The sequence below is a fragment of the Brassica napus genome, chromosome A3 (assembly GCF_020379485.1).
Source record: "Brassica napus cultivar Da-Ae chromosome A3, Da-Ae, whole genome shotgun sequence".
Taxonomy (NCBI): domain Eukaryota; kingdom Viridiplantae; phylum Streptophyta; class Magnoliopsida; order Brassicales; family Brassicaceae; genus Brassica; species Brassica napus.
In genome coordinates this window covers 18,598,119-18,614,275 of record NC_063436.1, presented here as the reverse complement: position 1 = coordinate 18,614,275, position 16,157 = coordinate 18,598,119, and the positions used below count along the sequence as shown (strand labels likewise).

At 27.4% G+C, this 16,157-nt stretch overlaps 1 protein-coding gene across 2 annotated transcripts; it reads right to left on the bottom strand.

Moving 5' to 3' along the window:
* Positions 1 to 5,322: 5,322 nt before the first annotated feature.
* Positions 5,323 to 8,031, bottom strand: LOC106444110 (transcription factor TCP18). 2 transcript variants are annotated; one of them, XM_013885629.3, is made up of 5 exons: positions 7,597 to 8,031; positions 6,571 to 7,482; positions 6,375 to 6,470; positions 5,843 to 6,240; positions 5,323 to 5,572 (listed from the first exon to the last, which is right to left on the bottom strand). In XM_013885629.3, exons 2-5 carry the CDS (start codon positions 7,274 to 7,276, stop codon positions 5,495 to 5,497), a joined length of 1,278 nt encoding a protein of 425 aa, XP_013741083.1. In that variant the 5' UTR covers positions 7,277 to 7,482; positions 7,597 to 8,031; the 3' UTR covers positions 5,323 to 5,494. The 2 variants fall into 2 exon arrangements, with proteins under 2 accessions (XP_013741083.1, XP_013741085.1); XM_013885631.3 differs by having other exon boundaries at positions 5,323 to 5,653; positions 6,571 to 8,025.
* Between the last annotated feature and the right edge of the window lie 8,126 nt (positions 8,032 to 16,157).

The following is a 16,157-nucleotide window of genomic DNA, read 5'->3' as shown; positions in this document are numbered from 1 at the left end:
AAATTAATCCCCTTTTAATTGCTCCAAATTGACCTCCTTGACGTTTCCACACTAAAAAGATACATACTATTAAGCTAATTTGATATTTTTACCCAAATGTTATCAATTGTTTTCTATTAATTTTCACAATAACTCTTTGCCGCGTATAGTTATTTTATATTATTTTTGTATTCCATAATATACACTAACATCTTGACAAATATGTAGGCATGGGACCACTTTATTTACATACTTCATATTTTGTTCTTCGAGCACATGGTCGACTTTTGTTTATTTTTTTACTTTTTCTATACCAGTTTTTCCTCTGAGAATAGTGTAACCTCTTGTGATTTTAGAATCCTCCGAATTTCCTTTTCGTTATATTTCAATCATATTTCTCAACCTTGCTAGTGCTTTGCTTATTCAGAAACCATCATACTAGATTCACTAGCTAGGCTTGTTCCGAGTTACCGCAAAAATACTTTTGACACAATTGTTTTTGAATTTTTTTTTGAGTGGTGTCTAAACAACTTACAACTGTATATATTCTCATTGTTTTTTCTTGAGAAAATTCTCATTGTGTTTTATATGTTTGGCATTGCACTTCACATTATTTTAGGAACATAGACATATGCTATGGTAGACGAATTGATGTAGTATAAACAAATTTATGTTTTTGTCTATTTGTTGATATAATATAAACTAAGATATCTACACTGACTTTGTATCAAAAAATATTTTTAACGTCATTTTAATACATAAATAATGCTCTTTTGTGTTTTATACTTATTGGTTTTACCCTTTTGTCACTGACTTAACATAATTTGTCATTTCGTTAAAATTTTATTTCAGTCATTTTAATATATCTTCGTATATCTTTCTGTATATTGACACTTCGGTTTGGGACCTCTGTTAATTCGTTCTAAAAAAAAGTTTTACGTTCTAAACAAAGCACAAAATGGCTTTCATATTGTCTGTTATGTTTGGCATTATCATGTGTGTTTTGATGTTTGGGACTTCACTTCACATGACTTTAGATATATTATATTTTTTCTCTTTAAATTTCTGTTTGTAAATTTAAAAATAATACTGCACGAAACTTTGGTTGTCTAATAGTTTTTCTGGATGAATTTGAATAAATTTACCTTTTGTTTGACTGTTACGTGACATGTGTATTTTATTAAGTAAAATGTATATGTGGGTATAATTAGGACTTAGTATCCTATAGAAATAGATAGTCATATTAATACTACATAAAAATAGATCTCCATAAAAATGACGGGTGAAATCGGATTAATCAAATATTGATTTTGTGTAATTGTCATTTGCTTATTTGACTCTTAGTTAAATAAACATAGACATATTTTTATTGGTCTACTATACAAGACAAACACATAAGACATATATATACACTGACTATGTCTCACAAACTGTTAGGAAACTATAAACTACTTTAATACATAAACTAGATTTTGATCCGCGCTTAGAAAGCGCGGATTTATTTTTTGAATTTAATAATTTTTAATATAAATTTTTATATAAGATAGTTTATAAGTTTGGCCATATTATTCGGAACCAAATAATCAACATGTACCAAATTGAAAAAATGAAACCAAGCTTGAACCAAAATTTATAAATAACCGAACATATCATATATATCTAGAACCAAGATAAATAGATATCTGAATTTTTAAAATATAAATTATATACCTACAAATATTAATTATATGTAATTTCTAAATAACCAAATATCTTAAATATACTATTTATAAGCTGAATTATCCAATAAAAACAAATTACTCAAAAAAAATTTCAAATATTAAAAAAAAAAATCTTAATAAGTCCTCAACATTCAGTCTAATTTTCCACTAAAAGGTACCAAAACACCAATAAGTGGTATCCACAGTCAAACCAGTAAACGCAGTCACCATATATAATCTAGTTTCAATTTAATAAAAATTCATCATTTAAAATCCTTTAAAATTTAAAACTCATATTAACTCGTGAATATATACCAGATGACATGGTAAAAATCTAAAATAACATGATAATATTTTTCAAAATTTGATTAAATTTCTCATATAAATTTTACTAAGATTTAAAATTTAATAAACTACATTTTTTTATGTTATACATTCTAGTTTATAGGTTTTATAATGACTATATTAAGATTAAATTTTGAGTTTTAGAAATAAAATTATTATTAAGTTGAGTATAGTTGAGTTACCTATAAATGTTAAAAATAAATAATATATTTTATTTAAACATAAAAAACATTCTAAAAATGCTATAATTTCCTAAGAAAATATTTATACAAAACCCTTTCTCCTAATAAACCCAGTTGTAAAAGATTTTCATCACAAAAATAACCTAGGAAGGTTTTCAAAGAAAAAGCTATAATTTTGAAATATAATTAAGCTTGTTGTTGTACTGTGAAGTATTTCTCTAATCGTAATTGGAAGTTAATATGTTTTGACCGTCGAATGGTATCATGTTTTTAACTTTCTGTTAACCGCACTTGCATCATGTTTTATGTTAGTTTGGGTCATAAAACATTTAATATGAATTAAAAATATGGTATTGTTCAGACTTTAATTACCAATAAATCCAAATATTTTTATAGTAACTGCTTTTGTTAAAGAAATATGATCGTGGGTTGTATGATTATTAAATCAGTTATAAAATAATCTGTTTTTAATAGGTTTAATGGCACAAAAAAGTAATATTCCAAGGAAAAATAGGGGTAAAATATATCAATGATTCTGAATTAATAATATTGATGTATAAATCTTTGGTGTATTATAATAAGTTGAGTATTAAATAAGAGCATTTGTTATTTTATAGTTAGAGAAATATAAGGTAATTGATTAGTGTATAGTTAGAGAAATATAGGGTGAGACCAAAAAAATAGTTAAGTTTAGTGAATAGGTCCAACAACCTTTCATAAGTAGATTTTTTGGGACTGTTTCCCTTTTAATAGTATAGATTATTCTTTTGTTTTTCTTTATGTAATTTTTAGCTGATTCAATTTTTTATTCACTCATTTATTTTAACCTACTTTGTCACTTCACAGAATTTCATTTTAGTAAAAAAAAAATGTTTTTCATATTCCTCCCTAAAATCCGAACCTTGTGTTTGGGTCTTCTAACCCCTTCTTATTGTAGTCCACTTACTAGTGACATTTTAATCAAGGAACCAAATACAATTAAATCAAACTTTACATTCCAAACAAAACACACAAAATCTACTCTCCCATATTGTCTTTTATGTTTGGCATCGCAATGTACTTATCATGTGTGTTTGCTGCAACTATGAATCATTGCAAACATGTCGTATATCATATCATTTTACAAAATTGTAAAAGAAATTATGATATCTAGTTTAATCATGATCTTATTCGATTTTTTCCGTTCATTACCATAGATGTCTCCTATGTATTGTTTTTCCACCACCTTATATATAGTACAATTAACAGTTAATATCTCGGTAAGCAAGGCTTGAATGTATTTTAGTATATATTTTATTTCTGATAAATGACGAAATTTTATGAGGTTGTAGATGGAATTCTAGTAGATATATTAATCGTTTTTCTCCTTTTTAGTGTGCCTATGGTTGTGTTTTTTTGTTTAGGAGCCAAAAGACAAATTATCAAAGAAAAGTGGAGAACCAAGGTACACAACACAAGCTAATAATATATAGGGAAAGCAAACTATGAAACTAATATGTATTTCAAGTGTAGTCTGTAAAAGTATACCGTACCATTTGGTGAGTGTGGTCTGCTCGGATCTGCGTTAACTGATAATAAAACATTTCTACGCAAAGACTAGAACCACCTCAACCACACAAGGTTTTATCGATATACAGTTGATCATCCGCAAGTGGTGCTAAAATCAAAGTGATCGACTTCTTACTGAGGCTATTAAAATGGTGAGTGACTAATATATTTTTAATTTTTTACCATACAAATGGAATACGAACACTGAAAACATTAGTGGTACAAGCGTATTATAATATATGTACTTCTTATTGTGTCAACATATATAATTTTACGCTAAGAGCATCTCCAATTGTGCATCAAAATGAGGGAAAACATAAAAAAATAAAGGAAATCCATCTCCAATAGTACTTCATTTTGAGGAAAAAAATGAGAATATGAACAGTATTCCCTCAAATTTGAGGGAACACTATTCACAACCTCATTTTGATGTCAAGTTTTTTTATTTACATAATAGTCTTTTACTTTTGACAATCTTTATTTTGTGCATAAACAAAACATTAACATTAAATATAACTTTTATAACTTTATATCCAATATGTATATACTGATTAAACTTTTTAAAATATAACTTATAATTTTATAAATTATAATATATAATTAAAAGAAAATAAAATAGAAAACAATACCATCGAGATACATAACTAATACAAAGTGGAAAAAATATAATAATAGTATTATTTAAGTAAAATTCTACTATTATGTATGTTGTTATGTAACTTTATTAATGTAATAAATATTTGTTTTTTATAAGTTAAAGTTTGGTTAAATTGTAGAATTTAAAAAATAAAAATAAATGAGTATAGTCTAAAATATTATAAAATAAAAGGTGTTATTTGCAATAAATAAAAAGTTGAAAATGAATATAATAAGAATTGAGGGAGAAAATGAGGGGAACTACTGGAGCAAATCACAACTTCATTTTGAGTTTACATCATTTTGAGAGAAAAAATGAGGGAAACCATTAGAGATAGTCTAATAAGAGAACAGTGTGAACATCAGGTTCATAATCGATATCGTACTGTTGTTGTTTTTATTTGAAGTTCTATCCAGAACTACTATATATATCAAATTCGGTATTTTTATTATATATATATATATGACCAGTCTACGAAACTATAGTTTGGGGACATAATATATCCTTTGTTTGGATTGAGTAAGTTAAATGAAAAAAAAGGAAGTAAATTACTACTCCCAAGACATTTTGATCGATCAGAGGAGATGTTTTATTATAGTATATATATATATTTATAGCATTGGTTAAATGAAAAAAAAATATAGCTTCACTTCATTTAAAATCACAACTAAAGTGTATTAAAAAGTGATCATATATAACCTCTCTGGAAAATATATTTAGACGCATAGAGCTTCACTTCATGACAAGCCATTTAAAGTTTTTGACTGCGGCGTAAATCCACTATACTATAATTGACGTCCAGGAGTCATAAAGAGAATCAGTAGAAAGTGAAAGTGAATTAAATCATGAATAATAACTTACCATTTTCACCATTTTCGCAATTTTTGTTTGTGATCTTATCAATGTTTGTATTCCTGAAAGCAAACGACAGTCGACAAACTCAACACGCATATATTATAACAAAATGCGTTTATAGAATTAAAGTATTATACTACAAAATACATTGATTATTTTACATCAATTTAATATGTGACACTAAAATGAAGGAGGAAGCCTTCATATAAACTTAAGATTCAGAGTATAAAAATTAACGGTAAAATCGATCACATATTATGGTAGTTGTACATGAGGTCTCTTGGTCTCTCCAAGAAGTGATGAAGATCCATAAACTGACGCTGCTGCTGCAAGGCACGTAACCAAACTAACAAATGAAATTTGGCAAATAATATAATCTGTCAATCGAAAAAACGGCGCCGTTCAATCTGTAATGTGAAAATATATGGTAATGATTAATATAACTCACAAAACATAAAACGAACTCCTACACTAAATAACTGGTGTTGGTACTTTTGGGATTTGAGATAGCCAATATATAAAACTTAAATTTACCAGTAGTAACTAACAAAATAAACTCTTAGAATTAATAAATGTGATATTATAGAATAAAGTACCTCTATTGAGCTAACTGTCCCTTGGCTGCGATGGTGATTAGGCATTGGAAATGATGAATTAAATTTGTTGACCACAAATTCATTGCAAACTGCAAAACCATCGTTCTTGCAAAGAAGTTCTTCGGTCTCTTCTTGGCAGGGCGTAGCCTCAAAAGACTTGCAATTCACATGGCTTTTATTATTCTTTACTATCTCATCATGCTGATTATGAGCTTCTGCATCCAAAACAGTTACTTGTGATCTTCTCTTCATCAACTTCTCCTTTGTTCTATCCTTTGCTCTCTCTCTTGCTTTTGCTCTCTCGTCCTTAGATAACTTCTTCAAAATGGGCGTTCGCGCTTGCAACATCTTTCTCTTCCCTCTCATCGATCTCCCATCCACCTTATTTCCTCTTGTTTCTAATGCAAACCGATGGATAAAACTCAATAATTTTTAAACTATAAAAGTTATCTCTTGTTATAACCTTTTGAAAGAAGAAAAATGAGACTATATACATAATTGTAAAACAGTAGGCAACTTTTAACATACGTACCGGTCGAGTTAGTATTGCTGCCTCTATCCTCGACTGTCCCCATGGATGAAAGCTTGCACAGATCAGACGATGTGTGCATTGATCCTAACGCCGGTCCTTGATTAAAATATAAAGTTACAATTTCAGAGTAAGCATGAAGAAGATCAAAAAAGTTCATAAAAAGTTAATAGACTTAAAACTAGAATTGTATAATTACGGGTTTGAGACTCCTCGCAGCTGCTGAAGCCGCCATGGTTTAACGGGTTAGAAAGGCTGCTCGTGATCTTTATGATCTCGGGTTTGGCTTGTGTGAGCAACCATTCAACGGTTTTGCTGGCTTTGTCGAATCCAAGCATGTCTTGTAAGCCGAACAACTCTTTGGCGACATCTAGCGAGAGCCTCATCCTACGATCTCTTGTCCCTTTAGCCGTTTTGATCTTGCTGTGCCGATCCGTTCTGCTTGGTTTCTTGACTTTATTCATTTTTGGGTCTTGGGAAGTTGAGATTCTCTGGGAATCTTCTATGTGAGTGGCTATCGTCTCCAAGGGCTCAACGAGAGATTCTCCAATAGGGTTGTTCAAGGGAAGAAGTGATGGATGATGATGATGATGATTATTATTATGGTCATTGGTGGTGATGGTTTGGTTATCATTATGGCCATTGTTTTGTGGGAGGAAAGAGGCGACGAGGGCAAAATCCGGGACGAATTCGAATTGAGAAAAAGAAGAAGGTGCTTGTAAGAATTGATAATGATGGTCAAGAGGATTGCTTGATATGTTGGAGTTGGAGTGAATCAAGATGTCATTGATGGAAGAACAAGGGTTAAAAGGGAGTAGTGGTTGTGAGGAATAATGGTCATTATAAGGGAATAACATGTAGTCTTCACTGATGGTGGTGGTAGTACTGAAAGACCTGTTGTTCATGTCTTTTTGGGGTTTTGAAGCAACAAAATTAAATTAAAAACTCCTAAAACAATTTTTTGAGAAGGACACTTGTACCAAAATCTTCTTCACACTCAAGAAAAAGAGACGAAAATGAGAGAAAGAATAAAATCAAAGAAAAGATTACTGTTACACTGACGAAGACAATCAATATTATGGAAAGGAAAAAAATATTTTTCTTCCTAAGCCTGCAAAATCAAGAAAATGAAAGAAAGAACAGCAATAGTGATTAGTACAATATGTCTTTGTTCAAGAGAATCTATGTTTGAATCTAAATGTATAGAGTGAGAGAAAGAGAGTACCTTTATTGAAGTAAAGGACTAATGGTTGAGAAAGACAACACAGGCAAGGTACTTAAATGAGTCTATGTGCTGTGAATTAGAATGGATAGAGAGAAAGGGAGGAGAGAGAGAAAGAGACCTATAGATATGAAAATGGGGAAGGAACAACATCCATTTGGAGGGTACGCTTTTGAAGAGGAATTTTTTTTTTATCTATTTGCTTAATTTCTTCTTTAAGTTCTTTTTAGCATGAAATATACATTATTTTGTTTTCGTGAAAATGTGATAATAGGTTTCCGTTTTATTTGGTTCCAAAAGGATTGTTTTAAGTGCAGGACCTTATCTTTGTTTATGTGCTTACATTTTTTTTAACCAAGTATGTTCTTAGATTTCGTTGAGATATTTCATTACTAAAAATTTAGATGAAAACTCAAGAATTCTTTGGTAGATATAAAATTGTTGATACCTATCAAGAAATTAACTAAGATTATATATATATATATAATTGAATGTGAATTTTAAATATGCCTAACAATAGTAAATTTAGAATATACATTTCACTGTAGGGCTATTTATCACATAATATAATTATTTATGCTATTAAACTTATTTTTAGCTATAATTATCAGATGGTAACTTTTAGTGAATTCATAGGATATCTTATATTTTGAGTAAATTGTGTATTTGTCGACAAAGCATATATCTGATAATTATATACTTTAATTGGAACGATCTATATTTATGAAGAAAATTAACATGACTATTTTATATACTTAGAAACATTATATCAACTTAATGATATAATCTAACATATTTTAGTAAGTAAAAGATAAAGATACCATAATAATAAATAGAAGGAAATGAGATTTAGTTTCAATAAGAATAAAAGCTAACAAAAAATTAGATAGAAGTTTTTGCATATTATGAATATGAGAATTAGAAAATTTGGATACACAATAAATAAAATAAATAAAGTTCAACAAGTATGCAAAAATGTATTTTTTTAAACTGCAAAAAATGGAAATTTGGAAAGTATTTTTTTTTTAAATGAGGAAAAATTATAGTAGAATTTAAAGTTCTTGCATTCCAACATTAGAAATTCTTTATATATATATATATATGTATAGTTGAAATTGTTGAATTGTGTACTTAACAAAATATTTTAAATGATTGAGTTTTGGTAAAGTCGAATACAATAAGGTTGAGTTTTGATTATTATTGTAAATTTAGAGCAGCTTTAATAATCTGCTATATTTTTTAAAAGTATCACTTTATACGGCTTTTTTTTTCCTTGAAACGTATTATATCATATCGTGTAGTTTTACTTTTAAATATTCTTTGAAATACCTTGAAATCATTAGAATAGTAATGTCTTAAATAACTATTGAAATAGTTTTGGATATTGATTAGTATTTATAAATATTATAATCAATAACCCCAGATTTTAAAGGATTCAATTGCTCGATTCACTATACACGCTGAGTAAACATTTTTTTAAACATCTGAGTAAACATTTTTAAGGGTCCCCATTTTTAATGTGGTATTTCTACAATCATTCGAAACAAATGATGAAGCAACATAGTGTTCTATAAAGGTTTGCAACTATAATAGATAAATCAAACAGTTTTTTTCTAAAAGGGCAGCCCCTTTTGCTTGCGTCCATTTATTGGAATCCAATTGAGTTCAAATGGCAAAAAATGACGAAAGCATTGAAAAAGTTTCCGTTGTTTTGACGTAGCATTTGCAAGACAAGAAAAATAAAAGAGAGGTAAGGATCTCTCTAACTACACAAGTACACATGAAAATTTGCAAAGTTACTTCATTAAAATGGTCTTTTTTAGTAACTACAGTTCATATAACTCACAAATACTGTACCGATGAATATCTACGCTGGAAGGGTGAGAGATTAAATGGTAGATTAAAATGATAAAAACAATTTTTATAGTATGGGTCAATAATACACATATTTCATTAACAAAATAAAATGGTACTCCCTCCGTACCTTAATGATATATTTTTTAGAAAAAAAGTTTGTTTCAGACAAATGTATTTTTTGTGTTTTCAATAAAAAAATTGTAAATTTTAAGAAAATTAATTGACTTTATTGAATTAATATTGGTTAAAATTTATTAAAAATTAAAAATTACAGAAAACGATACATTTATTATGATAGTTTAATGTATTTTTTTTAATATGTGTGAAAATATTAAAAATGCCATCTTTGTAAAACAGAGGAAGTAATATGTTTCAGCAACTAACTCAACTAACCAATAAAGTGCAAACAACAGTACAAAATTACAACAACGCATTTACTTAATTTTCGTGACAAGGAGGCTTAGAGACAAGATTAAAACTTGAATTTAAATTGCCTTTCATCAAGAAACCATCCATTCTAAAATAATAATTTTCATCAACAAGGTGAAAGTAAATTGGTCTAGAAGGTTAGAGTAATTTTATTACATGTTTATCAAGTCAGTTTAATTTTCACTATTAAAAGAGAAGAGGGAACAAAAAACTATATTTTTAAATCTCAAAACCTTATAATACTTGATTTATAAAATGAACCAATTTGTTTATAAAGTAATATTAAATTATGATATTAAATTTTATTTCAAAGATTAATGTTATATTTGTAAGAAAAAATAATGATCATGATCACTGGTCCAATTGGAGAGTTCGAATTATGAAGTTTCGTTTACAAATTGGAGGACAGCACGTGGTAGTGTGAAGCCCTAAAAAAGAGAAGCTGCAATAATTTTCGGAAGAAAATAAAAAAGCTTTGGCTCTTTGTTCAGTGTGAGCGACCAATCTTTTATTTTCTTTTGACTCTCTCAAACACATCCTCTCTCATACATGTCGCTTTCGGTAAAAAGAGAACCTCTTTCTCTCTCGTGCTTATCTTGTAAGCTTTTAAATATGAAACATTTAGTATGTATATATTGTATATACAGAAAAAAGAGAATATTAGAGTTAATGTGTCAATCTAACATTTAAAGTTGAGTTTTTTTTTTGTTTAATCATTTAAAGTTGAGTTATATAGTGAATTGGCGAGGTGTTAACTTTTCTTTTGGTATTATCTATGTCACACAGATGAATTATACACGAATTATTTATTTTAGAACGCTATTATGACACGATAGTACTACAAATCTTGGGGAATTATTAGTTACGGGGAAGGAGAGCTGGAGAGGCATTCATACCCTCATAAACAAATATATAATGATTGATCTATATATTAAACAGATTACAGGACTGATAACAAAAAGAAAAAAAAAGTTTGTAATCAAGCTCGAGGTTGACAATTAAAACAACAGCTTGGAAGCTATACTTACTCGCTAGGGCACTATATAAATACGTAGGCTTATACAAATACATGATATATGCACGTATACATATACACCGCTGGAACATCACAGACTTGAGAGTTACGTGCAAAGATGAAACACTCTCATTGTAAATAAAATCTCTCTTTGGTCATCCATTGTTGTTCACTCTTTCCATTTATACATGCTGCCTTCTCATCATACCTAATTTTCCAGCACCCCATGCTCTCTCTTCTTTCTCCCTCTCTCTTTCTCTCTCTCTAACCTGCCATTATCAGGAGGACCACATGGCTATAATGGAAGGACTCGCTGGCTTCTTCTAAGGTTGCTTTCAAATTTTCTTTCTCATAGCCCATGAGGAAGACAGCAACATATATCATATCACAGTTTTAGTTTTTTTTTAATTTTTTTTTATTTTGTGAATCAATTTAAGTTGTTTATAATGAGACTCAAAATCAAAGTTTCAATCTTCGGTTAGTCTTTGAATCTTTTTTTCTTGCAAAAGTGGACACTGATTTTTCTTTTCGTGAGTGCTTTCATTATGTGTTATATTAGCTACCTTATGCTCCCAATTTCGTTGGTTACAAATCTCAGTCACTCATTATCACTCTCTAAAGTACAAAATTCTAACTTTATTTGTGTACCATCTTTTTTCGCTTTGGTTCTTGAGATGATAATGAATAATTTACTATATATAGCAAAGAGAGTCAATGCTCCTTTAGATTATAATTCACTTGGGAAATTTTCTTACATGCAATGTATTCCGCAAAAAAAATTATTCAAAAAAAATATATATATTCTGCAAAATGATGTGTGTTTGTCTCCATTTTCTTCGTGTGAAAATTCAATTATGACTTCTTCCTTCCATTTTCTTAAAACTTTGTTTGATTTTTATCGTTTGGGATGACAAAATAAAATAAAATTTCTATAAGATTATAAGAAATCGTGAGCTAAATTTTGTTTAGACTAGTGCTCACACAACTTCAAAGAGACAACTAGATTTTGACCCGCGCTTAAGAAGCGCGGATTTGAGGTTTTTAATCTTTAATAAATTTTAAATCTAGTATAATTTTTTTGTTTCACATTATAACTATTGACTTTTAATATTTTTATTATTCATTATTTTTTATAGTGTGAGATTTGTTTGAAATAGATTTAAAGATGATATGTATGTTTTTAGTAGTAAAGATATTCATTACTAAAAATATATTTATTTTAATTATTGAACTGTATTAACCAATGTTTTGAAAATCTGATCGGACCGTATGATCGAACCAGTCGGATCCTGACTCGCTCTTCTAACTGGTTATGAGTTGTGTTAAAAACCGAATTTGAGTTAAATCAGACCTAGTTCAATTTAAAATGGGACATTAATATTTAAAAATATGTACATTAATATTAATTCGTTTGTTATGACTATTTTCTTAAGTTATTTTCTGTATTAAGAAAATGATAATAAAATCTTTAGGTAAAATATCATTGTTAGTTACAATATCTCTTTTTGTACATTAAAAAAATTATGAGTTGATGTATGAAATATTACTTTGGTTTAAAAATAAGTTAAATTATATAGTGTTAGTCTAACTAATAGGTCCAAACAACCTTGCATAAATAGATTTTTTAAGAATGCTTCCCTTTTAATAGTATAGATATAATAATACATGTCAAAAATTTGTTCAATTATTTTTAAATGTAAAATTGGGTCAAACTTTTTTTTGTTTGGCTGAATAAATCGGTTGAAAATATTAATTTGCAAACACAATTTAATATTTCGATTACAACCACCTCTTAAATATAGATCGCGATTATTTAAGCTGGTTATGTCATATTAGTTAACAGGAATAAAGAGAAAATATTTTATTTTTACCTCAGATATTTGAATTAATGAGAATATAGCACATTATCGCGACAAACTTAATGGGTGAATAAGAAGTTGATGTACAGCTTTAGGGATAGCGAGAAGATAGAGTTATAGCCTATGTTCCTACTTTCACGCTTAAGTTGAGGAGATTTGACAACACCAAATTTTCATATTCTTGTTATTTTTAAGAAACAAAATAACTTAGTAATCTGGAGACAACATATTGATCAGAATTATGTGAGATCAGTTACAAGAGAATCTTAATATTTTTATAGAAACATATTTAAACTGTAAATAAAAGCATAGACATATTAGTTTGTAAAAGAAATTATGTTTTTTCAATATTTTAACCTCTGAAAAAAATCGAAGCCACTTTATGTGCGAAGTGTTATAGAATAAAAGTAACTATGATACTAAAACTTCAAATATTCAAAGAACTTGGTGTCCATATCAGTGATCTAGTATGTATCATGTATGAATTGTCATAAGACGTCATATCTTAATATGGTTTATGTAAAGTTTAAATTAGATCGGATCGATATAATATTGTTAACATAATGAAGCGTATATACAGCTAGAGACCTTGCTCAATAAAAAAAAAAGACGAAAGAATCTTGAGACCACTACTATACATATCCAAAATAGATTATGATTAATATGCTCCTTTTAGTTTTTTTTTCTATATACCAGGGTACAAGTATAGTTTAATTAAAATAAATTATTTTTTTTCTAATAAACTAATAATTCAGATAACAAATTAAAACCAGATATATAGTTCTTTTTTTTGCCAAAAAAACAGATAATTCTCTGAAAACATGTACTAATTCATAGAATAAACCTTGAAAATGACGGATGGTTTTACTTTTGTTTGGATGATTATTAAACGTGTTCTAATTGGAATTTAGTGTTCTTAAAAGTTTGATGTCACACTATGTCGAAATGGGAAAAGACATAACAAACTATATATGTTTGCTAATTTAATTGCATATATATATATATATATATATGTTGTACATGTGTCAAAAATGTATAGGTAAATGATATATGTTGTATGCATATATATACATACTGTACAGGTGTCAAAACGTACAGGTAAATGATATATGTTGTATGCATATATGTGGATGTGTGCGTGTCTGTACTCTATAATAAGTTTGTGTTATACCATGGCTTGGTTAGGTTGGATGTACTCTATAAAGTTTTTGATATATCATCATTAAAGAAAATGGGGACACTCTATGATGTGATGATAATATCTTCTGTCAATAACATTTTCCCTAGCTTATAAAAATAAAAAACACAATATTTACTTTAAATCCGACATCCATTTCCTTGACTTTAACTATGTGAGAATTGAGATGCGAGAAAAAGTAATTAAAAATGTCAACATTCATAGGGTTTCAGTATTAAATTCTTACGATCTAATCTACATTGTTTAACAAAAAACTTACAATCATAAATTGGACGTATATGCACATTAATTTTTGGAAGTGATAGAATACAGAAAAAATGGATTGTTTTGTTTAAACTTACTTTTCCCTTAAATTTTTTGCTTTTCATTATCATTAAGCTTTCATCGTCTTCCAAAAATATATTTTGTGTGTTTAGAAAAGAAAATAACATCTATGAAGTAACAAAATAACATCCACTAAAATCAAAGAAAGATCATTAAGAATATTTCAAAAATAAACAATGCACCTCCCCTTGAATATTAGTTTGGACTCTTCCATAGGTCTGGGATACTCTTTGAAAAAAAAAAACAATGCAACTTATGAAGATAAATAGGGAATCAACAAAACAAAAATCAACAAAGAAAAAGGAGGAATATACCTGACTATATGGAACCATAAATGACATAAAGATAAGTTCATATGACTTTTGTGGCTCATCAAAGGCCTTCTATATCGCCAATAATAGTGCTTTCTAGTACAAACCTTCCACTTCCCTTTGTCCAAAGTTCTCCAACTTATCAACTATATATACATACAAACCACATAAATTAAATTATTTAGATAATGGATACGTGAATATCTATCATTATCCAAACAGTTTTGTCGCTAATCATGTTTCTGAAAAGAAATGAAACATTTTCCTCTTCTTCTCGACTCAAAAGTCCTCAAAATTGTGGATTTCGGTGATAAATGAAGTAATCTATACTATTATTTGCGAAGTAAATTTTTGGAATCGAGCTCTCACGTTAAAAGTTAGAGTGGTTAATATCTATACTACCCTTAATGAATTTTTATATATAAGTTATTTATAATCAAAAACGAATTTTGTAGTATTAATATTAGATTTATATGTTATATTAGATAACTGATTATGAATTAATATAATAAATTATCAAAAAAAAAATTTATGCGAAAATAAGATAACTCTTAAATATATATTATGTTGTTATCTAGAGGTAATATTTTTATCTATACTATTATATAATTAAAAAAATAATTAAAAAATATAATCAAAAAAATATAATTAAAAAAAGATAATATATATATATATATTGTATTGTAATCTCAAAGAGTATTTTAGTAAAAAGTTAAAAACATAAATTATATAATTAAATATTAATCAAATTAAATTTTTACTAAAATTATGAAATATAGTGTACAAAGAACTTTTCAAAAATTATGAAAATGTTTAAGCCCGCGTCGCGGGCAAAACACCTAGTCTATACTATTATTTGCGAAGTAAATTTTTAGAATCGAGTTCTCACGTTAAAAGTTAGAGTGGTTAATATCATTTATACCCTTAATAAATAAAATGTATAAATAAATTAAAAAATAAAAACGAAATTTTAATTTATTTGATTAGATAATTGATTAAAATTAATAATAATAAGAATTATCCAAAATCTGAAAATATAATTTTAAAAGAGATAATTTCTGTATATATTGTATTGTTATCTGAAAAAGTCTTTTAGTAAAAAGTTAAAAACATAAATTATATAACTAAATATTAATCAAATAAAATTATTAATTATATAATTAAAAATTGAATATTGAATTATCCAAAATCTAAAAAGATAATTAAAAAAAATTATATATATTTTATTGTTATCTGAAAAAGTATTTTAGTAAAAAGTTAAAAACATAAATTATATACTTAAATATTAATCAAATAAATTTTACAGAGTGGTTAATATCGCTTATACCCTTAATGAATAAAATATAAAAATAAATTAAAAAAACGAAATTTTAATTTATTTGATTCGATAATTGATTAAAATTAATAATAATAATAATTATCCAAAATCTGAAAATATAACTTAAACAGAGATAATTTATGTATATATTGTATTGTTATCTGAAAAAGCTTTTAGTAAAAAGTTAAAAACATAAATTATATAACTAAATATTAATCAAATAAAATTCTTAATTATATAATTAAAACATATT